Here is a 24,551-nt window from a genome sequence, read left to right as displayed (position 1 = left end):
GGTTAGGAGTTTGTCAGCAGCTTTGGATGCCTTGAAATCTTCACTGTTTTAATTGTGTATATTCTTTTCTCACACAAAGCTGGTTAGAATAAGCATTAAATCATTTGCCTTGTCAGTAGATATCTATTGTTCAGGTCTTTAAACATTGTACTTGGTATGAGATTTTACTACCTTTATAGACTTTGCCATTACTTAATATCAATCATGGCAATCTATGCAGCATCCCCTCTGCTATATAAAGCTGATTTTTTTTGTAAGCTGTTAAAGAATTCGAGTTTATCTGCAAAAAATCATTTATTTGTATATCCTTCAAAAAATTTCTGAAAGGTTAGCCTGTATATCAAGCCTGTGCTCATAAGGAATGCGGCAAGAGTTATGAATGCATTTTATGGGTCAGATGGAATTTTGATTGGAGAAAATACAGAATTAGAGTAACGAAGCTATGTGCTGGATATTCTTGAAGACTATTCCCTTGTTTTCTTAAGTGCTCTTTTTTCTGAATATCTGATCCTGTGACTTGAAGGCATGAGTTCACCTCATCTCTTTACTCTTAGAGGGGTTTCACTGGAATGCAAGTTGCTGCAAGGGAAAAGAGCCCTTGGGAATGAATGAGCAGAAAGAATCCAGTAATACTCTGAAAGGTAGAACGTTGGCCGCTGATGTATATGTAGGCTAAATGAGTTTGTTTCCCTAAGGCTTTGAAATTAGTTACTAATCCAGTTTGCTTAGGCATTTTTGGCATTCAATCTTTTTGTAGTTTGTATGTTATGGATGGAAGGATTAGCAGTGAGGCAGAAATCTCAGCAAATCAGGTAAAATGCTGTATTAGAAATGCTCTGGTCAAGCAGTAGTAGCTTTGATTATTAATCACGTACTTTAAAAAAGAGAAGTAATCAAAAGCTTTTGAGTCTAAGATTTAAAATAAGAGTCTTCCATGCCAAGTAACATACAGCAGGGTGTTTGAAATAATTTGAATGCATTTCCAAAATGTGCTATGTGGAGTGCACTAATTAGGTATTACACTGTCTGTTGGGTGTAATAAGGGCCACAGATGAGGCTTGCTTTTACCTTTCCTGCTCCACTGTGATCAGATTAATTGAAGTAATCTTCATTACTGAAGATCCACTTGAGGCCCTTTCATGACATTGGGCTGCCAGTGATAAATATGACTCTGAAAAACTCAGTAACCTCCAGTTCCAAAATCTGTAATGTTTTTCCATCTTCTGTTTATCCTTAGTGGCTGAGAAGACCAAAGAGCAGGTATCCAATGTTGGGGGAGCTGTGGTGACAGGGGTGACGGCAGTGGCCCAGAAGACAGTGGAAGGAGCAGGGAATATTGCTGCAGCCACTGGCTTGGTGAAGAAGGATCCGCTGGCTAAACAGGTTGGTTTGTTTATGCTTTTTTCTGGGTGATGAAGTAAAGGATGGGTGGCACTTCTGAATTCAGGGGCCAATTGAGTGATTCGTTTTGGTAGCATGAGGGTTGGGCTAAACAAATGAATAACAAAGAAAAATGCTGATGTTGATAGCTTGCATTTTGACAACCTGCAGTATTTGAGAACTAAAGTAAACTTAGTAGTTTCTAGTTGGGGCCAATAGCTGTAGGACTACCATTGTATTGAATGGGAAGATAACGTTTTTTTCTCCAACTAACTCGGGACTGAAAAGGAAGCCTCTAGAGCTGAAAGATAAAGCAGGTGAATCTAAAGTTTAACACCACAGTTGGTATTGTCTGCAGATAAAAAGCAGAGAGGATCGTGTACCAACCCACTGACAGGTTAGATACATTAAAAGTCAAAATCCAGCTGGACGATCCCTGCCTTCTATGAATACAGTGGCATGAACTTGTGAATTTTTCTGAATGATATTGAACTTGTGAAATTAAATTTGCTCTAGCTCGTTGTATTTGGGGGGAAAGAAATCTGTAGGTTTTTCTATTTCGGTACAGAGGTGAACATTACGTATTTGCGCAGTCTCAAGATTTACTGTGTTTTTTTTTTTTCTGCTAATATACTGAAGTCATACTCTTCCACTTAAGCTAGACAAAGTGACCCTAGGCAGCTGATAGAAATGATGCTTTCTAAAATGCGTTTAGTATTAGTTGGAGATGAAAATGACCCAGAAAAACCCCAAACTTTTCCTTTCATGCTACTTTGTGTAGGAGTATTTGTGTTGATAATGACAAAATAGAGTTCTGAAGAATACTAGTATTTTCACAGTAATATGGGTTTCATATTGATTTTTAAACTGAAGCTCCATTGTGTATTTTTTTTCCATTTAGTGTCCAGAGGTGCTGTTAAAATTGAGTCCTTAAATGCTCTTCTTTATTCTCATGTATTATTATAGCGTATTTCTGTCTCTTACAAAGATTATTGCTGCTTAAATCAGGATAAGAAAGCGGTATTAGACTGTGGTAGGCATTCACTCCTCTGTGATAGATTGGTCTGGAAAACATCTCACTAGTGGATTTGTTCTTTTTCAAAGGAGGTTTCCCAGGGGGGCTTTTTAGTCCGTTTTTGCTCAAATATAAAGAAAATGTTGCTTTTGATGTGCCAGTGGTTCTTCATAAAAGCTATTTTCAAGGTTTACAAATTAAAGTACTTAATGAACTTGCCAGGGGGACAAAGGAGTGTGGAGTGACCATGGTAGTGTACACACTTAGTTTCTGGTATTGCTTATCACTGGCTCTTTGGTACTTTAGCACTGAGGATATCTTTTTTGCTGGTAGTTCTTTGAACCCTTTAATTGATGCCATAAATATCATTGTTGCTTTAATATGCAGCTGCCTATTAATATTGACCATAACTAATGTTTTTCATCTTAATGTAAGCTTATAGTGCTTTATAATTATAAAACATGATGCAAATCTCTATGGACTTTGATTTAGTTCTGTTCTGTACATTATAATACATATGAGTTATGATGGCTGTAATGTAATGAAATCACATCTGTGAAATTAAAGAGCATCCACAATGTGATGCGTGTTATTTCATAGCCCCATAAATAGCTCTGTTATTCTGAACTGGTGCTTTGTTCTTGAGATACAAAAAAGCATTCATTTGATTCTTGATACTGGTATTTTTAGACTGAGTTTCTCAGTCAGCTACATGCATGGCTGTTCAGCTAGCTGATCAGTATCTGCAGCTCCTAACAGGCTCTACTGCATCTTGTGCCTTATTGGACTTGCAGGAATTGAATAACCATTTCACAAATGTCATCTAAATCCAATCAGGTTAAGTTATTTTAAAGCCTAGTATATTTTGCATTCATGTGCAGTTAGGATATTGGATATGCCTTGGTTTTTCCAGTGATGTTTGAATGTAGGCATTCAGAATACTGCCCATTCACATGGGGCAATTTAGTGTCAGCATCTGTATCCAGCCTTGGAAGCAGGAGAACTTGAGAAATAAGGGAAAGGCCAAGGGAGTCATACAGTTTAAATCTCTATGTAACTCTGTATATCTTTTTCTATAACAGCCTTTCCTAAAGTTCTGTTAGCCTTAGGATACTTTAAACTGGGTGTAATAGACCACAACTAACTAATGTGTTCCTTGAACTTGAGTGTGGCTAGCCAGTGTCTCTAGCAGATGTGTTTTCTGGTAGACATCTATTTGGGATTGTCCTAAAGCATGCAGCTGTGTCCCACTGTAGGAGTGGGTCCGTAGGAGGGCCGCAATGATCCAAGAGCTCTCCTATGAAGAAAGACTAAGGAAATTGTGCTTGTTTAACTTGGGGAAGAGAAGGCTCTGGGGAGACATTATTATGGCCTTCTGGTACTTGAAGGGAGCTTACAAGCAGGACTGAGGTTTTTACACTCTCTGATAGTGATAGGACAAGGGGGAATGGTTTTAAACTAAAAGAGGGGAGATTTAGGTTAGACATGTTTTACTGAGAGGATGGTGAGGTGCTGGAAAAGGTTGTCCGAAGCGGTTGGTGCCCCATCTCAGGAGGCACAGAAGGCCAGGTTGGATGGAATCCTGTGCAGCCTGATCTGGTGATTGGCGATCATTCCCATGTCAAGGGGCCTGGAATAGGTGAACTTCAAGATCCTCTTCAATGTAAGCCATCCTGTGTGCAAGACATCACTTGCTTGGGCAGTGCAAGTTACAAGATAGAGCCTCTAATGCAGGAAGAGCAGGCACAGGCATCCAGCTGAGGCTACACCAGTCAGTGTGACTGCTGTGACAGCGAGTGACAGGGTTGTCTTGATAGTGTTAGTCAGAGAATTGTCCCAGAGAGCATACATGCTGGCAGAACCTCACTACTTAATGCAGCAAAGATGGTTTCAGTTACTGGATTTGTATTACTGTTAAAAGGTCTAATGCACTGAGTAGCATTTCAGTAAATGACAAAGAATTTGTAACATGATCTAGAATTCAAAAGTTTTCATGTCTTGCTGACGTGGATCTGTTAGAATTATTTGTAGTGTATATTAGTATGTTGCACAGAACCTATTAAAAATTGATAACTCTTTATAAACTAGTTGTAAATTGAAGACTAATTTTAAAATCTACTACCAATAATACTTGTTATTTGTCATTGTTGTAACTTGTCCTGGAAGCATAAGAGAACAGTGTCTTTATGCTGCCTTTTTTCTGCTAAGAAAAGACAACAAAAAGATACTAGGGTATACTGATATAAGCTGTGTGTTATATTTATACTGTGCCTGCATGTCCTTAGGTCTGTGTATAGTGGCAGTGTGCTTCTAAAATAATCGTGTAAAAGGTGAAGAAAAATGTCAGATTAATGATTATGTTTACTGTACAAATGAACGTGTTCTTTTTAAGTTAAGAAAGCTATGAAATACTTCGAGTATTGCAATTTTAGCTCAGGGGGTGTGTGTGTATATAGATAATATGAAGATATAACAACCATTGATTATTTGTTCTATAATATTGCTTTAGAACAAAATAAAAATTATCAAGTTAATTTCTTCCAAATAGGTAATTTGTAGTGGAAATGCTAAGTCATGGCCTGAAGCAGTGATTGAGCACCTGGTGGGAAAGCAGGGCCAACCAAAGGGAGCTCAGGTGCATGCAGTGTACCTGAGTGAGCATGAGGGGTGAAGCCAGGATCCCCCCCTTCCTAGACCTCTTTTAAGGGTTGGCAGTGGAGGCGAGGGTATCTGTCTAGAGATCCCTGTATGTATGGGATCTTCTGAAGGTAAGCAGCTTCTTTAGTTTGTTTCTTTGCCCACTGCTGTTGCATTTGAGCTAGTCCTCTCTTGCTGTAGCGTAGGACTTTGCTGCTCTGGTGTCGTTGCTTCACTTTCCATCATGTAATTAAATGTTGAATAATCTATATTCATGCTATCTCTCGGTTTTTGGTCCTCTAGCATTGCAGGAGCAGATACGTTTTAGTTTTCTGACTTCTGTGATGAATAATAGTATTTATAATACTCTAGCTGGGAAATGCCAGCAAAGCTAACAGTCAAGTTCAAACCTCAAAATATTTGATGAACATTGCAAAGATTTAGTTAAATTGTGTTGAAGATCTTACTAAGGTACATGGTAGCAAGCATCATCCTTAAGATTATGCTCAGTATCTTTAAGTGCTAAATCTCTTTTATTTCCAGTGTGCCTCTTAATGTAACACATTGCATTCTGAATAACACTTGTGAAAACAAAATTATTGTAGTAGATAATAGAGAAGTTAATGTATAAATCGGTAATTATGTAGCTGATAACATAGCTTACTGCTTTATTATGGCTTACCAAGTATTGAGGGTCAAGTAGGATGATGTTTAATTTGGGCATTAGGCATTTTTTTCAATAATTATGACCTTCTTAATTGCCTTTAATGTGGAAATTACTATGTAAGAATTCCTAAATATTCCTTAAAGAAGTGTTGATTGCCACCTTCAGTTTAAAAGATTTTCTTTTCAGCTTTTTTTCACTTAGGTTTTGCAGTTTAAAAATTTAGAGATAAACTTAGAGGTTTTTATTATGTATTTTCTTATGCTGTAAGATCCAAAAGCTTAGAACTGACTTGAGTATTTCACTAAAGTAATATGGACAAATTCAAACAGGTCCTTCCTCATTTTTACTGTAATTTTCTCTATTTTTATCTTTTGAATGTTTTGCGTATTTTTTCATACTGAGTGCTTACATTTCACACTATTCTTGAAATTTTTAAAGCTGATTTGAATGCCCTTTTTTAGAGTAACTTTACAGAATAAGTCTGATTGTTCCAAAGTTTGGTTTTAAACAATACGTCCTGACAGAATATTCATATTTTCTTACATTCTGACCATCTTTACGCTCAGAATATCTTGCAGAAGACCTGGCTCATTGGAGAATCACTGTTCCACATCTTTCCAGTCTGTAGGTGAACTCAAAAATTCCAAGGAGAAATTGCTGAATATAAATATACTATTTCATCCTTCAGAAAGGGATTAGTGAGTTTTTCCACCTTTCCATTACATGTCGTGCTATTAGCTAGCTGACCCCAAGAAAAAGCAGGGCAGTTAGTGTAAGATACATGAAACATTAACTGTTATTGTCTTGATACAATAAGCAGGTGTGTTCCTTTATTCTAGAGCTTTTTATGAGGAAAGGTGACTTCCAGAATTAAGAAGAATTTTAAAATAAGATTTCAATGTTAAATGCAGAAGTAACTTCTGCCTTATTAGCTTATGGAGCTGGTGCTTTTCTGTAGGTGCTGCAGTCCAAGTGGTCTGAGCAGGTGCAGTGGTGTCCAATTGCTTTCTTTGGACTACTTCTCTCCTTTAATTCTTGTCTTCTGTGGCTCTAATCTAAGGTCGAAATTGAGAATGAGCAAGTTTATGATTACAAGTATGTAATCTAGATCCCTACTGAGGCTGCCAAGTAGCCAGAGGGTCTGAACTGTAGTTCAGTGTAGCAAGCAGTGTCCATTCTGTCTTTGCATTGCAGGGGAGGCAATTTTTGGCTGTTAAGCATGGGCCTAGCTGTGGTTTTAATGTTGACACTTAAGCTTTGTCTGTGGTAGCAATAGTAGCAGTAATCTGTGCTTTCAGAAAGCTTTTATTTGTGATAGAATGACCACCAGATAGTGTTCTTTGGGGAAGACTAAGTGCGATAGATGCATTAGATAAGTGGGTCTGCTCATGTAGGTAAAACTGGGCATCTATCAGATGGTACTTGTTTTACATTTCTATTTAAATTGTCCCTAATGAAGGGCATGTACTTTGAGATAGGGTTACTCTTCCCCTTTCCACTTCATTTCTTTATCTGTGAATAATGTATAAATATCTGCTGCAAAGCAGAAAGGGTATTTATCAGGATTTAGTGTTGTTTCCTTTTTAATTCAGTTAGATGGATCAAGAGTAGAAGAATGAGGGGAGAGATTAATCCCCAATAGGGGCTCTATATTGTTCATTAGTCAAACCACAAGAGGCTCCTATTAAGTAAAAGCATTTGTTAGCTTTTCCTTCAAATTCATATAGTAAGGAGGGGGAGTTCTCAGTAAACTGTCTGACTACAGGAGAGCTAGATTGATTTTTTTTTATTATTTTTTTTTTTCCTTCTTTGTCTGGTCCTTTCTTTCAGGGGTTTGAACTCCTCTAATCTCAAGGTTACCAGTAGCGTATTGAATAACAAAATACTTGTGAGAAGCTAATCCATGTTTTTGAAGCAAATTAATACAGGAAACTTGTATTCATTCTAAAATGTAAGGCACCTATAGCAGACAACATTAAGGTTTTGGATTTTGTGTACACTGTCATATCTCCCTTTCATAACACTGGATATCTGTTCTTGGAGTAGGAAAGCTCAGGAATCATGGAGGCAGTCCAGAGGTATGAAAGTCAAGAATTGTGAACCTGCATTGTGATCATGTATGAATGCTCCATAAGGCAAAGTGCATTTGATTCATCAGTTTGTATTTTCAATGCAAAATTAACTGGACAGTTGCAATTGAAGCCACTTGAAGCACCTGGTTTACATAGAGACACCAAGAGGAAACAAGCGACATGGATTTATTTTAAATGCTTCATGTGTTGGTACTGCATTATGGCCTTGTAAGGAGCAGTACAGAGTGCTTACTGAAACTGTCTAATGTTTCGGTGCAATTTCATTTTGTGAAACGTTCTAACAAAGCCCACAGGAAACAGGCTGGGAAATAGGAAGGCCACAGAACTCAGAAAAAACTGAATAAAAAAAAAAAGGTAAATACCATATTTACCTTTCTCTCACTTGAGAAATTTCCTGTCACTTCTCAGCAGATAAATGTGCACCTGCTGGCAGCAACTTCCAGGCACAAATAGTTCAATTCCGTGTCACTTTGGAACAACAGCATTTAAAATACTTTTGAGGTATCTAAAGAAATTTGCACTGGAAAAGTAAAAATTTAGGAAAAATAGGTGCTGAAATATGCACGACTCTAGTTAGAAGTAATAAAGTTTTGGTGTTTGATCAGAGTGTGGAGGTACTGGGGAAGTTTTGAATTGTGACCTCTGCTTGGCCTCTCTAGTTAGCAGAGAAAATACCTTTCCTGTTGTACGGCACATTGTCAGTGTTTTTCCTCTCAGGGGAAAACTGCAGTGTTTGGAGGAAGGTTGTGTTCAGTGATGTAGCCTTTCCATGTATTGACATCTACAACTAAAATAGAACTTGAGTTGTTTGAGGCACAGGGAGAGATAACTCGTGGTTTTATCTATATGTCCTGGACTTTACTGCTCTTCATGAATTCAGAAACAACTATCAGTTAAATGTAAAGGCCTCTTGCTTTCTTCTGATTTCTTGCTGTGGGATAACATTTTAGTGCAGGCTGATATTCTCTACTTGCTACCTTCACTACTGCTGACCATAATTCCTAACTACCTGCGGAAGAGCTAGGTTGTGAAGCTGTTGGGTGGCTTGATATTGATCTGTCATCCCAAGCAATTGCCTAACTGCAGATTCAGCCTTGAAACTTTAGAAATAAAGTACCTCATCCTTAATCTGTATATGCCAATGTCCCTTGGTCTCAAAGGATAAATGTATTCTGCAATATGAGTTTTACATGTCATTACAAAATGATTTATAAATGTATATACAACAGAAAAGCACAAATTTTCATTACCTTTGGAAGGGGATGCAGAAGACCTTTCTTGTTGTTTTATCAGGAGAGTGACTTTGCATTTAATGTGAGAGCTTATTTGTTTGCAGCCTGTGCTGCTTTCCTCCTCATGGTATTTACTCCAGTCTTTCATCCACCTCCAAAATCCTCCATCTTTAGTTTGCTTCCTGACTGACCTGACGTGCCCCCATAGCATGTTCCAGGCTGCTGTGTACATATAGAGCTGTGCAAGTCTCTCAGACTCATCTGGCACCCGTTCTGTTTCATGGTGTTCTAGTCTTTCCTATGCAGCCATCTGTGGGATTTTATGTGCTGTTCATAGCAGTGTATTTTTTTCCAGCTTTAAATAGTTGTCAAATCCATGCGAAATGTTCAGGAAGGTGCTGTTTACTTAGAGAAATGTGTTTAAGTTCACTTGGGGATGATACTCATGCCAACTAATCTTGTTCTTGCTTGCTCACTCTTGCATGGTAATTCTGATGTTTCAGATGGGAAATGGCTCTTTGTAGCCCATGGTAATTATGCACACTTAATAGCAGTGCTTTTGTGCAGCTTCAGGTACAGGCTTGATGAGCTTGCAAACATTACTAAGTTATAATAATTGTCTCCTTCTGCCATGTTTTGGTGTTCCTTTCCTCTGTTGACCAGCGTATGTTTCAGCCTAATTGGCTTACTCTCAGAAAGTGGGGAGAGCAAATGAGATGCATTCTGTTTTTATTTGGAAGTCATTATCTTCTCAGGTGTTGTGAAGATAGCTGAGGCTGTTTCCTAATACAGTAAAATCCAAACATTGCTGGTGATGTTTTTTTTTTTTTTTTTTAGCTACCAATGTAAGTTTATGGCAGGTGCTGAAATGATATTTTGGCAAAGGACTGCAACATGTTCTTCTGTCTGTCACTGTATTCTTTGAATGCTGCAATGGGGTGCTCTATGATTATAAGCAGCAAACTGAGGTCCTGGATTGCTGTGGTGATTAGAGTACTATAAACTAAAAAAAATAAGGACTAAAATGTAGAGGAAATACTTCTCTGTGGAGAGGGAGAACTCAGTCTGTACTTTCAGAATACTAGCCCTATGTCATCTTAAGAGCTAAACAAACTAAAAGAGTAACAGAGGGAAAAGAGGAAACAAATCACCATGCTTTTGTGAGGACTACCTACTTGTAGTACTGTAGTTATTACAGCAGAAAGAGTTTGAGGACAAGAGGTAATTAGCAAATATCAGTGATGTATGATATACATTTTTGATGGCCACTTTGACCACTGATGAAACTGATGATAGAGAGTTTGTGCTACTAGATGAAAGCTGATACACAGAGGATGTATGAGATTTCTGCAAAGCCGCTAGCATATTACTAAGGAGAAAGGAGGACATGCTGACCTAGCTTCTCTATAGTAAACTAGCATTTACATGTGGCTCTCATTCGCTTTCAGCTGTGTTAAATCTGTCCCTTGAAGGAAGTGAAGTGGCCTGGGTAAGGATCACTGATAGCAGTTTAAAGTACCTGTCTCAAAGTATTTGTTTTCAGTTTTAAAGTACTTGTCTCAAAATGTTTGCTTTTAAAGCTTCCATGATTTAGCCACTGACTAAAACTTGTTATTGCAGAAAGCTACATCAAAAATCTCAGAAATACGTCAGAAAAGGTGGATTTCAGACCTTTCTTTGCCAGTGGCCTAATGCAAAATATTCTATGTGGAAAGTGGAGGTATAAGCTGCTGAAGTTGTCCTCTAGAAACACTGGTTTTTGCAAGAGTGAAGCAGGCTGAGATAATATGGCATCTATAATATGGTGTCTAGGATGTGTTATTGATTGTCCTCCAAGCTTTTTGTTTTTGCTTTCAGAGTTGTTTGTTTGTTTTGTCAACTCATGATCAGCTAGTAAAGAACTTCTTTTGCCTTGCTCAATAAATCATCCCCAAGTAGAAAGAGGAGCAGCCTGTAACAGGTGAAGATGCAAAATACTCTCAAGTTATTTTGCATCTGAACAAGTGGAACAGTTGGACTCAAGATGTTAAAATTTGGAGTTTGTTTTACCTTTGTGTGAGCATTTAGGGAAGAGTCTGGGAGTTCTAAAAAGTCATTAGCAGTTGCAGTACTGAGAACTAGCCTCTGATATCTTTTAACCTGACTGTTTCTCTTGTGTTTATAATTAAGCAGGTGATTCAAGCACAGCTGATACTGCAAAGGTACTGGACTACATAGTTCAATTCTAAGCAAGTATGCATCTACATAGTCACTAGAACAGACAAAAACCCCTATGTTTGATTGGGTTTTGGAGTGTTGACTTGAATCAAGATCTTCAGTGTCTAGGAGTCATAGCCTTTTCAAATGTGCATCTCTTTGCAGTTGGTAAGTGATAAGGTGTAGACAAACCAGGTAAAAATAACATTGTACTGGAGCATCAAACATTTCAATTTGCTAGCTAGCACTCAGTGTATCTTAGTCATGTAAAAATTAGGTTAGAAGATGCTTGTTTAACCCTGATCTGACTTCAGTAATACTTTGTGTTGTGAACAACTGCTGCTTTACAGATTCCTGATTGTATCAAGTTTAATCATTGGGTCATAATGTTGTGCATGCTACAAACACGTATATCCTGCAAGTTCCTCCAGGTATAGCTGTCAGAGTTCAGGTAGGCATACTGTGTGTAAATCTTTTTGCAGAGAAAGATCAGAGATCAAACAGAGCTTAAGGCTGAATTTGTTTCCTGTCCAGAGAGCAGCATTTGAACTGGTTGAGAGAGAAGTCACTGGAAAGTTAATGTAAATAAGTGTTTCATGCTAATACTCAGATTGAAGAAAGATATATCATTCTGATCCCCACTGAGTTCTTAAAAAATATATCTGAAGTGCATTCTCTGTGTTTGGTGATGGAAGCAGGCTGTGTTCAGCCCCATTATGAGAATATATTTTTATTCAGATAAAGAGAAAGAGGAGGAGCTGCTGAATGTTTTGACAGACTGTAGCACAGGGCTGCATGACAAGCAGGCAGGAATTGGAAACTGCTGTTAGAAGTTTTGTGCCAGTTAGTTCATCTTGCTGGCTTTGAGTTTAAAATACAGATTTCAAATATGAGAACAATTTTTTCCAAACATAAGTATTTCAAATAAATTGTGTAATTCTTTTTGTTTTATAATAAAAAGTATTTTAGTAGCTTTGAAGGAGGGATTATATTCAAATACAGCTGACTTGCTGTCTAAACAAGTGTGGTGAGCTTGCTATTCATGGTCATCAGCACAATGATTCCTTCAGCCTATTTTTGTAAGGGGTGATGTGCTCATAATTCACAGGAAAGTTGACAGATTTAGTAATGCTGCTTTACACCTCCTACACACCATCTATGCATTTATGATAAAAGGTTGTTAAGTCTCAGTTCTTTTGCAGGTTTTTCCCTGACTACATTTCAGATGTGTGCTTTATAATCATCGAATCGTTAAGGTTGGAGAAGACTTCTAAGGTCATTGAGTCCAACTGTCAACCAATCACCACCATGCCTGCTTAATGTTGTCCCTCAATGCCACATCTGCACATGTATTGATTATCTCCAGGAATGGTGACTCTGATACTTCCCTGAGCAAGCCTGTTCCAACACTTAAACTCTTTCAGAGGAATTTTACCCAAAATCCAATCTGAACTTGCCCTGGCACAAGCAGCTGGTGGGAATCATGAAAATGCTTGCTGTGTTCAGGAGTAAGAAACAAGGGAATAATTAATGGAACTAGTATAAAAAGCAAAATGTAGGACTAGCTCTGAAATCTTTTTGGAGTGGTAAACATGTTGATGACATCTAAACAAGGATAGTTGTTTGCTTCTTTCTTCCTGAGTCCTTTTGTTCCTAACTCAGTTTTTTCCTCTAGATTTCCAGTATGGTATGTTATGTGAAGTGAAGCAGCAAAACAGAGTCCTTCACTGGCCTCTTGAAGGGGAATCATACTTGGCTGTTCTGTTGGTTTGGAGGCATGAGAAGGAAACATGGGGGACAATGGATCAAACTTATGTGGCTAAATGTTACTAATCAAGATACGTGTAGCGATGGTAATTGCCTTGAAGCTACTGTGCTCTGCTAGCTCAGACTGCTGTAATGGTACAAGTAGTTTAAGTTTTTCTGTGCCTGGGAGCATTTTGGATTTAATATCTACTAGAAAAAAGATAGTTTTGACAGATGGTTCTAAAGGGGTTACTGATAGTGCTACTATTTGGTACTGGTGGATGGCAGGCTTGATATGAGCCAGCATGTGCTTTCACAGTTCAGAAAGCTAACTGTATCCTGGCCTGCATCCAAAAAGTGGCCAGCAAGTTGAGGGAGATGATCCTGCCTGTGTGCTATGTGCTGGTGAAACCTCACCTTGAGTACTGCATGCAGATGTGGAGTCCTCAGTACAAAAGATATGGACCTGTTGGAGAGTGTCCAGAAGAGGGCCGCAAAAAAAAAAAAGACTAAAGGATTGGAAAACTTCTCCTATGAGGACATACTGAGAGAACTGGAGCTGTTCAGCCTGGAGAAGCGAAGGCTCTGAGGTGACCTAACAGCAAGCCTTTCAGCCTCTAATGGGGAGCTACAGGATAGACTCTTTAGCAGGGTCTGTGGTGATAGAATGAGGGGAAATGGCTTCAAGCTCAAAGAGATTACATTTCAGTTGGATATAAAGAAAAAGGCTTTGACAGTGAGGGTGGTGAGGCGCTGGAACATTGCCCAGAGATGTAGTGGATGACCAGACCCTGAAGACTTTCAAGTGGAGGCTGGAGCAGGCAAGTTGATCTATCTGTTCTTTGCAGGGCATTTGGATGAGATGACCTTTAAAGGCCCTTTATAACTTCAAGGATTCTATGATTAAATGATTCGATAGCCTTTCTGTCAGCATCCATTGGCAAAACTCTATTGAAAGCTACTGACTCACTTTATTTCTGCTGACAGATCTTGTTAACCTGATAGTATGTTCTTTGTGGTAATTATTACCAAGCCAAGTAGGTACGTTCATTATGATAAATGAGTTATAGTAGTGTCTATGAAAGGAAAACAAAGTTAGTCAGCAGGTAGAGTTTTCTCTTAAATTCTGGTACTGCTTCTTCCTGCAGCTCTAAAATGTGTGCAATCATTGCGTTAAACACCACAGTCAGCTCCACTTTGCTCTTTGGCAGTAGCTGGTATTCAGCTGTCGAAAGATGCAGGTTTTAGACCTGGAGATTTCTAAAGTCACTGTTACTTTAAGCCATGCCTGCTTGTAGGTCTGAAAGGGGGCCTTTATTTTAAAAGCTTTGAAAAGGTGAGGAGATCTAAAGTTTTACAAAGGCAGCATGGGGGGGAGAAAAAAAAATCTGGCCTTGTGACAGTATTAACAGTATCTGAGTACTTAAAGTTAATGTAGCATCTTAATTTCTGGTCTTTGGCAAGCTTTGCAAGTGTGTGTATTGAAATAATTTAGCTCATAACCATTACAGAGAAAAATAATCACAGAATCACAGAATTGTAGGGGTTGGAAGGGACCTCCAGAGATCGAGTCCAACCCCCCTGCCAAAGCAGGTTCCCTACAGTAATCCTGATGTTGTATGTGAAATTTGTAGGCTGTGACATGCATGCCATGTCAGAACTTACTGCTATTTTAGAAAATTGATGTAGGTATACCCAAAGGCTGATCATAAGTATGGATGTTCTTTCAAGGGCTTCCTTGACATTAGAAGGATTAGGATTTTATCCGAGCTGTCTATGAAACGATAGTATTTAAAATCTTCTACTTTTTAAACAGAGGTTCGGATTTAAGATTTTTGTTGCTGTTATTTTTTGGTGTGTTTTATTTTACTGTTTGTTTTTTTTTTTTTTTTTTTGAGAGAGAGTACTTTACTTTGTTTTCGAAGTATTCAAGTTGCTTAGGCAAATGTAAGCAAGTCTGTACAACAGTGCTTAAATCTCTTCGGAGGGGGATGGGAAAGGGATTTGCTTGGCTCATCCCCAGAAGTTGCAGTCTGTCCTTTGAATCACCCATCTGTCTGTTGAACACTATCTCTCTTTGTTAAAAGAGTGCCTCTTTCTCTGGCAAGATAGTTTTTGGCATTTGCCATGGTCAGGGCTGATTTGGAAGATGGGGGGCAAGAAGTATAGACATGTATTTACCTTTGTGTCAGAGGAACTTTCTTCCAGTAAGGCACTGCTTGTAGTTCTTTTATTTGTTTTGGGATGAATAACAGAATTTGTGAAGATCTGATACATTTTTAAGCCAGGAGCTTAGGGGTAAGGGAGCCTGACTGATGCTCCATGTTTGGTGATGCTTGAATTGAACTGTGCAGCTTGAGAAGCACAAGTTATTGCAGTCCAAGCTCAAAAAAAAGCGGAGAACACTCAAACAGAGCACACTCAGTGGAATACCGCCAGGAGAGATTTGGGGCAGATATTTGCCAGTGGGTTACGCAGTAGGAAAAAAAAACATTAACTGGAAGCACATGACTACATTCTATTTGTTATCAGCTTTGTCTGAACATGCTAGACAAGATTAATTTCTGTTAATATATTAACATGAAAAACAGAAGTAACTGTAACACTCTTCTGTTGATCAGTAGTGCTTTGGTGAGCAGATTAGCTGAACTGACATTGGAGTTGCTTGTGAAGTAAGAGAAAAACAAGCAAAAATGAATCAGCACACTGCTAATATGCTAATCAGCACACTGCTAATACCTGAAGTGAGAGTCTACCTTTATGAGTAACTGATGACATACTCGGCACAATAGTATGCTTTCAGTCATGTCTCCAAGTAGATTGACTGTACTGACTGCTTAGTTTTGTTAAGCCCTATATGTGCTTGGGATGTTTCCATATGGAGTTCTCACAGATTTTTCTGGGCTCTGTGTTCAGAACAGTTGTGACACATTTCTGCTTAGCTCCTGTTGTTAGGGAAATGTATGCCAAGGATCGCAGATGTTCAGATTTTGGTTAATAATAAAACTTAATGAAATAAGTTTCTAGAGGCTGGAAATAAATGAGATGTTACTTGTAATATAAGAGAAATTATACCTGGAAATATTAGGTTATTCTTTGTTCTTCCTTAGTGTGTTTGGTCTCTGCACTTTACTGTGAGAGTCAGCATTAATCATCTGAGCAGGTGTTGCATTCGGAGACATCAAGAAGTAGGTAGATATTATTGAAGATTACAGCTGCAAGAAACATGATGTTGATGCTATGAAAGAATGCTCTTGAGGTCTGATCACTTCATCTCTTAATATCGTATCAAATGAGACTATCTTCATGAATAAAAGCTATTTTAAGTCTGTTGATTATTATTCAGCTTATACCATTATTTCTTTGATCTGCCTAGTATATCTTGGAGGCTGGTAAGATTTTAGATGACAATTAGAGGTAAAAAGGTAAGGCTGGTATGGTGGCAGCTGAATGAAGGTTGTAGTTGAGTTTTATTCACTCCCTTAGCCAGTTTTATCTCATTGTTTTCTCAGCCATCTTAGCATGGACTGGCACTCCTTGAGAGTGCATTTAGAAGAGGAAGATGGGAGAAGACAAAAGAATGATGCTTTCAGTCAAGCCTAAAACACTTGTGTTCTGTTCACTTTGTTTGCTTTCTGTTTAGGATTGCTCTGGCCTTTGAGTACTTATGCCATGTCAACAGTTTTGTTTTTCTAGGCCACGTTGAAGCTGAACACCTGAGAATCTGAGATACTTTGGTCCAAGGCCAGATTTCACTCTGAATACTCTATTCCACTTCTCAATCATCAGTACTTGATGTAATTGTGCCTACTAGTAACAAGATTAGGAAACACTGGACTTGGGGAGTAGGGTATGCTTGTCAGATAAACTGTTTTGTTCTTTAGCTGTGAATGTATGAAATAGTGTTCAGTCAAGCACTGCATAGGACTACTGCACAATAAAAAGGAAAAAAAAAAAACAGTAATCCTATTATACAAATCATCCAAACCATCATGAGTTGGCTTTCCTGAAGTACTACTCTATCAATATCCATTTAGCCTATCCTACTTGCCACAGTTAGTGACATACACTGCCTTTCAACGTGTTTTCCCTTGCTAACGTATTTCCTCCTTGGTACATAAAGTTTTGAGTTCTGTAGTAAGTGATAACTTACTATTTTACTATTTTCTACTTTTTCTTCCTCCTTCCTTTATTTTCCCAGCTTAAACATTTTGTATTGGCAATGCAGTAAGCTACAAGAGCTACTTCAAATTGTCATAGAAGCAGACAATTTTTTGCGCAGTGATGGGGATTATGGATAGTTGCCGAGCATACCAGAGCTTGAACAGTTTCAGGCTCTGTTCAATTGTGAAATCGGGGTGGTAGAGCATTGTATATTCAAGCTTTTGTCTTTTCCCATGTCTGTGAATAGAAAGAAAGATGTTTTGGTGTAAAGAGAACAGAGATGGTTTTGTTTCCTTAGGCTATCTGTATTTCCAGTGTTTCCTACCTGAATTCACGTGAAGTAGGATGAACTGTGATAGTGTTGTTCTACGTGTGTTTTTTGACAGTCTTTCTTCTGTGTCACAGTATTTAGCCAGGACTGGCTTAAGTCCACATATAAATGTCTAGTTTTCTTTTGGATAAGAGCTGGAAAAACTGAAGCAGGTGGTTTAGTGTCAGTTAATACTTGAAAATACTGTTAATAAGTAGGAGTCAGGCAGCCTGAATTGACAACAGTAACTTGTGACTTGTTTTGTTCAATCCAAATGTGATAAATATGCTATAATAATTGGATTTGTGTGGTCCAACTCAACTCTAGAAGACACTGTGCACCATGAGATGCTAGTTGATCTCTTAGCATTCATTGCAGTAGCTTCAAGATGTGTGCTTGTAGAGAATTAATCACTTCATTTCTTGTGTGGTTGGGGCAGAGAATGCCTTATGTCCTAATGGGTGGCACTGAAGGAAAGCTATGCTCAGGGCAGTGTTGGCTTCAATTTAATCATGCTGTTGCTTCTCTTTGCCTTTAATACTCAAGCAGACTCACCAAAAACACCTCCCCAGTCTCAAGAGATTGACTGTTGCGCACCCATAATACTTCTCTCAAAGCCATTATAAACTAAATAAAACTTTGTGAGTAGAATATAAAACAACTTTTATTAATCTTTGGGTGAAGAATTCTGTGCTGTTGTCTGAAACTATCTTGAGGGGTGTGTAATTTCGATGGATGGAGAAATACAGTACTCAAGACTTCTTATTATTTTGTATTGGTTTGTTTGTGTTAGGAGTTTTTTTTAATTTTACCCAGAAAAAAAATGCAACAGAAGAGTAACCTGTTAGACTAGGGGATTCAAATATCTATGTTGACTAAAATTATCTGCTTGTAAACTCTAAAGATCTTGCAGATTATTTTTAAGTACTTAAGTTAAATTTCACTTGTCATCTTTAGAACAAATCCTTCCAGTCTGTTGGAAATCTGAGGAGGGAAGCCTGGAATTCTCTTGGTGTCTGGGAGGCAAAAAGATGCAATTAGTACTTAGTCCAATTAGTAATGCTGATGTTACAAGTCAGAACTCAAGCTGCCCAGGTGTCTTCTCACTGTACATGTATGTGTGATTATAGGTTCACTATATCAGTTTCAATTCAGACACCTACAGAGAGTTTAGAGGATGCTCTAGTAAGTTGTCTAAGGCTTTATCAGCAGCCTAATGTTCACAAAGCTTTTTCATGCTGAAAACTATTGCAGATCTTTTCCCCTGCCTGAGAGTGCAGAAGAACCTCAGATGATCATTGCAGGATGCTTGAGCTCATTAGGTGAAAATAAGTAAAGTTAGAGGTTGGTCCCAGAGGGACACATTGCTGGTTTTGGATGCTGGACTTGGGCAGTGTCGTGTTTCTCCACAACTATTTGCATTAGTTAAAAAATTTACAAGAAGTTCTATAGCATTTTAAAATATGTGCTGTCGGTGGTTTCTGAATGTTGGAAGAAATCTTGATGCTAGCTGTCTCCTCATGCAGATCCCAAACCTCATGAATCCCTTGTCCTTTCAAATTTAAAATAATTAAAATTTTACTTAGGTCATGACTGTCTGTCTTCAGCTTTTTGAAGATTGGGATGCTTAGAGTAACAAGAAAACAAAGCTTTGCAGCAATCTCCTTGAACAATGCTTCTAGCTAAAAGCTTTTAGTACAAAGACATGGGAGAGTGTCCACAGAACAATGTCAAATGCAGATGTGACACTTGTTTTTTCCAAACTCAATTGTATCTCTTGGTGTTGCTGTTTCAGAGGATTCGGAGCTACACTGTAGGATACTGGTGGGGTGTTTTTTGTTTGTTTTTTTTTTTGCTTGTTGAAATTGCAAGTCACTGAAATCTCTTAAGTGTTAAAGGCTTTGTGGATTTATAAAGGAGAAGAGTTTTATGTAATTTAAATGCTGGAGCTCCAGTTAATGTGTGCTGTCATGGCCTTATTTGTGTCTGGAATGTCTAAGAATGAGAGTATCAGTCAATTGTAGTTTGTCTAGAAACTATTCTGCAGCTACTGGATATTTTGTTGTTTTAGCTTTTTGGCCTTGATGAGCAAGCTCAGAGTGAATGAATATATTGATTTTGATATACGAATGAAGTTGAGAAACCCATCTGTCTAAAACAACATTTCATAACAGTGGAAATTTTTCATACTAAGCCATGATGTCCCATTGCTCTAGAAGAGCAAGTAACTTAGCTTCTAATTATATACAGCCAAGAAATTACTGAAATTGCAACAGTGAACATTCACTACTGGCAGCAGGAATCCAAGATGCTGGACATTAGCTGTCATAGTGTCACTCCCCAATATTCTTCCTTTGCCATCAGGGGTTTGTTCCTTAAAGACTTTCTTACTTGCAAGTGCTGTATGGAAGGCAGTATGTTTCTATGCAATACTCCTTCATTTGTCCAGTGCTTATTTGCGTACAAGGAGCTCTCTGCAACTATGTAGTCTTACAGAAAGGAGTTCGGCAGCTTAGCTAAATGCTCTGTGAGAAAGTTTAGCCTGGTTTTGGTTGTGGCATTTGATGTTTTCAGTTTATAGCCTTCTGCGTTTCTGGTTTTTATTCTTACTGAGAAAATATTCATGTTGTAATAGGACAGAAGGAGACAGTCTACATTTTCCTGCAACTTATTCAGTGGAATTGTTTTGTTGTCATATTCTGAATAATTAGAAGAAACCTGAAAAACGAAAGGATAATCCATCCCATCCATCTCGGTCCTGCTAGAGATCTTTTTTTCCCTATAATGTCTTCTCATGCATAGTTCAAAACTTTGTTATGCAGGAAAAATAGGAAATCTGGGTTATGTCCACAAATGGTGTATGAACAAAGTTCAATTCCCATAAATTTATCCATTATTCAAAACTATCCGGCTGTTCCAGCCTATTGATTTCTCTATCTTAATTATTTTCAATTTTATTTTATCCTGGAAACTTTAATCGGGAAGGGAATTTGTCATTGTTGGTGTTTACAGGCATTAGTTAGGTTCTTCTGTAGTGAAAACTACTGAGGTATTTGTGATGACCTTTAAACTGTTGTTAGGTTTTGGACTTAACAGCCTGAAGTTGAGGGAAGGAGTAGCATCTCTGAATTGTAATTTGGAACCATTATACATGGCTCATAATCTCAAGGTTTTCTGCTACCAAGTGCTAGACAGGTTGTTCTTGTTTAAGTGAGTTGATTAAAAAAAAAAATATAGGACTGTTGTGATAAACTCTTTAGTTTTTGCTCTTGGGATTCAGTTTCTAGATTTTTGTGTTCCTGATCTGTTGAGTACTCTGAATTCCTTCCACTTCATTACCACTTCTAAACTTGTGAACAGTAAACTATCCTTTCTGCCACTGATCATGATGAGAAAGTTTTTAAAAATCTCTTCAGTAACTAGTGTGAGGCATCTTCCTTCAAACTGAAGTGTTGTCATTTATTAGTACTCTTTCTTTCTAGGCTTTCAGTTTTGATTCGGAACTTGTTTTTATTCAAATAATTTTTTTTTACTTAAAATTTTGAGGTACGAAACTGTCTGCTTCATAAAAATATAAATAAATCAGTTAAATTGTGTCCCCTTAATCCACAGATTTTTTTATTTCTGTGCAAATGAAGCAGACTTGTCAGGAAAGATTGTCACATAACAGTGCATTGTGTTTTATTGCTCATGATTGTTTCCCCTTGGGCCTAGGATTTTCACTTGTGTGTAGTGGTGGCCTACATCTTTTATCCATGCAGTCAATTGGAGATTTACTCTTCTTTTCTGTGAGACTAGCTTTAAGACCTGTGTGGAGTTCTTCTGAAATGCTCTCCGTAGATGTCTCATTATTTTGCCAGAGTACCATGTGACTGCCTGTGGTTGTCTATTGATCTTCACTGACTCTTACTTTACGCCACCCGAAGGTCTGGTCAAGTATTCCCTAGAAAATGTAGTAGGAGAGTAGGTAGACCAGAGATTTTGGGTTTTAGAAGCTGTTTACTGTTTGCAGTGCTGTAGCTAAGATGGTTGGAGGTATGCTGTTTATTGTGTTACTCATAAAAGGGAATACTAGAAGAGATGCTAATCCTTAAAACTCCAGCTTCCCAAAATTTCATGAGGAAAACATAGGCAGGAATTAGAACCTGTTCTTTTGATGAATTTGAAACACTCCTTAAGATTTTTTTTTGTTGTTGTTGTTCTCTGCAGATGACTCTCCATGGAAAAACAGACAAAAATCAGTTCTCCAAAACCTAGAACGTAAGAGCTAACGTAGGCTTGTCCTGGTTATTTTACTTCCTTCTCAGAAGTGAGTGTAGGGAAGACTGCCTTTGGATCTGATGTTCTTAATCTAAGTTTAAAGACTATGAAAGGGAAAAAGCAGTGTTTGCATGAAGAAGTGAAATAATGTACTCTGTCAAAATCAGATACTGCAGCCTGTATAGTGGAACCCTGTCATTGATGTGGAGAAAGTAATTCACGGAAGCTTTATTTGCATGTAACTCTAGAAATTTTAATGTTTCCAATTAAAAAGGAAACTTAAGTTGTTCTTTCTTACTGTGTTTTGGAGGGCAACTGCTTCCTTCTCAGAAGCATTAAAATAAGTTGCTTCAGAATTAAAAATTAAGATATTGTTCATTGATATTTGAGTGACTTGTAATTAAGATTCAAAGTTTAAGATGAGTAACTTGAAATTTATTATAACTGCCCGAAAATAGATATTTTTAACATGCATTCCACTGGGCTTTTTGGTGTTAGTAAGCCTAATCCACATTTAAATGATCAGGGAGTTGGCTAAGAGGTCCAACAACAAAAGTTCCTCAAGTTGGCAATCAAAACCCCACACTCCACCCAAATGCATGCCATAAATAACTGACATACTCCCACCCATGATAAAATTAGTTGAGGAGAAAAAAGGCTCATGGTAAGACTTGTAAATGTCATCTTTGTTAGTACAGAGCATGTAGGAAACTTTTCTAAAAAGGAGAATTCAGTACAGTGTGAATAGACAAGTACAGTATGTAAAGACTTCTGACAAACATAGTAAATCTGAGTCTTGCATTATGCAGTGTATTGCTGGAGAAGCAATTTCTCAATGCTTAGTTTGTAAGACATACTGTTCCACAAACTACAACGTAGCCCTGAAATTAGATTATGAGATCATACAATCTTAGGAGTTGGAAGGGATCTCTGGGTGTCATTGAGTCCAACCCCCATCATTGGTGTTTTGTTTCTTTAGGCCTCTGAGGAAGATAGATGAAATTCCAGTTTTATAAAAACAAATGTGCTGTAGAGCATCTGAGAGAAGGCAGAGAAAAGAATTTAAAGCCATAAGATTTTGTGTGTCTGTATGTACAGTAGCTACATCACAAGGAATGATCCTTATTTGAGAACTTCAGAAGATGTTGTCCACCATATTGGCCTAATAATATTTCTGTGCCTTTACTGAACATTCAGCACCTGTTATGTTTGAATTAACTTGCCCCCCATTAAATTATGTTTTGATGCATAATTCCACAAGTATGTGATTCTATTATGAATGTTATGTTTGGGTTTTTCTAATAACACAAGAAACTAGATGAAGCTTTGTCCAAGAGCTTCACTTTGGTTGTACATCTACCAAATCTCTCAAGGAGGAGCCAACGAATGACAAGTGGTATGTTTACTATGCTTTGAGGACTCTGTTTCAAATCTTCCTGCAGGAAAAAAGAATAACTCTTAGTCATTCAAGCAGAAGAGAGTTCAACGTTAGTATGCTTTTTCCTATTTTATTTATTAAGAGCAATGAACAGAAGTGAGGATAATATGCCAGAGATTACAGGAGGACAGAAAGTGTACTTAGTACAATGAGACACCAAAGATAAGTGGTTGTTGGGCTATTTTTGTGTTTTAAATGTCTGCATGGGAGTGAAATCAATAACGTAGGTTGTAAGCTAGCCTAAATAATGGACCCAAAACAGCTATACAGAAACAGTGGCCAAAGTAGTGGGGAAAGAAATATATGCTGGAGAAGCAATCTGTGTTACTCAAAAAAAGGGACAGCATGTGGAAATAAACACCTAGCAAAACATGAGTTCAACAGATAAAAGATGGAAACAGCAAGGTGTACAAAGTGTGGAGAGTGCCTGAAAAATAGCTAGGTGTTTTCCCTAATGACAACTGCTTTTGGGGGGGTGGGAGTGGGGTTGAAATGATAAAATAATTATAATAAATTAAATCTTTACCTTAAGCAGCATTATTTTGTTACTTAGGAAAGGAAGGCTTTTTTCTGTTATGTGTGTCCTTTTTCCTTGCTGAAGGCTGAGGATGCTATGTATGTGAAACATGCAAAGGTAGGTTTTATTTGTAGCAGTTCACAGTAAGGCTTTCGACACAGTATCCCTGCAGTGTCCTCTCCAAACTGGAAAGATATGGATTTGATGGATGGACTATTCAATGGACAAAACTGGCTGCAGGATTGATTTCAAAGAATTATGATTGATGGCTCCATGACTGGATGGAGACCAGTGACGAGTGGTGTTCCACAGGAGTCAGTTTTGGGACCAGTACTCTTCAATATCTTTATCAGTGACATTGATAGCGGGTTTGAGTGCATGTTTAGCAGGCTTGCTGACTATGCCAGGCTGTAAGTTGCAGTCAACACACCAGTAGGATGAGATGCCATCTAGAAGAACTTAGACAAGCTTGCATAGTGGGCCAAGGTGAACCACATGAGGTTAAACACAAATGCAAGATCTTGCACCTGGGTTGAGACAACCTTCACTAGTAATACAAGCTGGGGGATGGAAGGATTGAGTGCAGCTCTGCCAGATAAGATCTGGGAATTCTGGTGGATGGCAAACTGGACATGAGTCAGTGATATGGTCTCAAAGTCTAGAAACCAACTGTATCCTGGTGTGCACCAAAAGAAGAGTGACCTGCTGGTTGCGGAGGTGATCCTGCCACTCTACTCTGTGCTGGTGAGGCCTTAGGTGCAGTACTGTGTCCAGATGTAGAGTCCTCAGTACAGGAAAGACAGATCTGTCAGAGAGTGACCAGAGGAGGCTCACAACAGGGTTCAAGGGATTAAATGTGTCTCCTGTGAGGACAGGCTGAGAGAGCTGGAGTTGTC

General features: G+C 38.1%; 1 protein-coding gene across 1 annotated transcript in view; it reads left to right on the top strand.

Annotated features, from left to right (window-relative positions):
* SNCA (synuclein alpha) overlaps window positions 1-24,551 on the top strand; it is a 66,080-nt gene that overhangs the window by 12,710 nt on the left and 28,819 nt on the right. The window contains exon 4 of the mRNA XM_048941539.1: window positions 1,238-1,383. Within this exon, the coding sequence (XP_048797496.1) occupies window positions 1,238-1,383 (146 nt within the window). The remainder of the gene's footprint in view (window positions 1-1,237; window positions 1,384-24,551) is intronic.

The sequence above is a fragment of the Lagopus muta genome, chromosome 4 (genome assembly GCF_023343835.1).
Source record: "Lagopus muta isolate bLagMut1 chromosome 4, bLagMut1 primary, whole genome shotgun sequence".
Lineage (NCBI taxonomy): Eukaryota > Metazoa > Chordata > Aves > Galliformes > Phasianidae > Lagopus > Lagopus muta.
The sequence above is the reverse complement of the archived record's forward strand: the minus strand, read 5'-3'. Positions and strand labels throughout refer to the sequence as shown.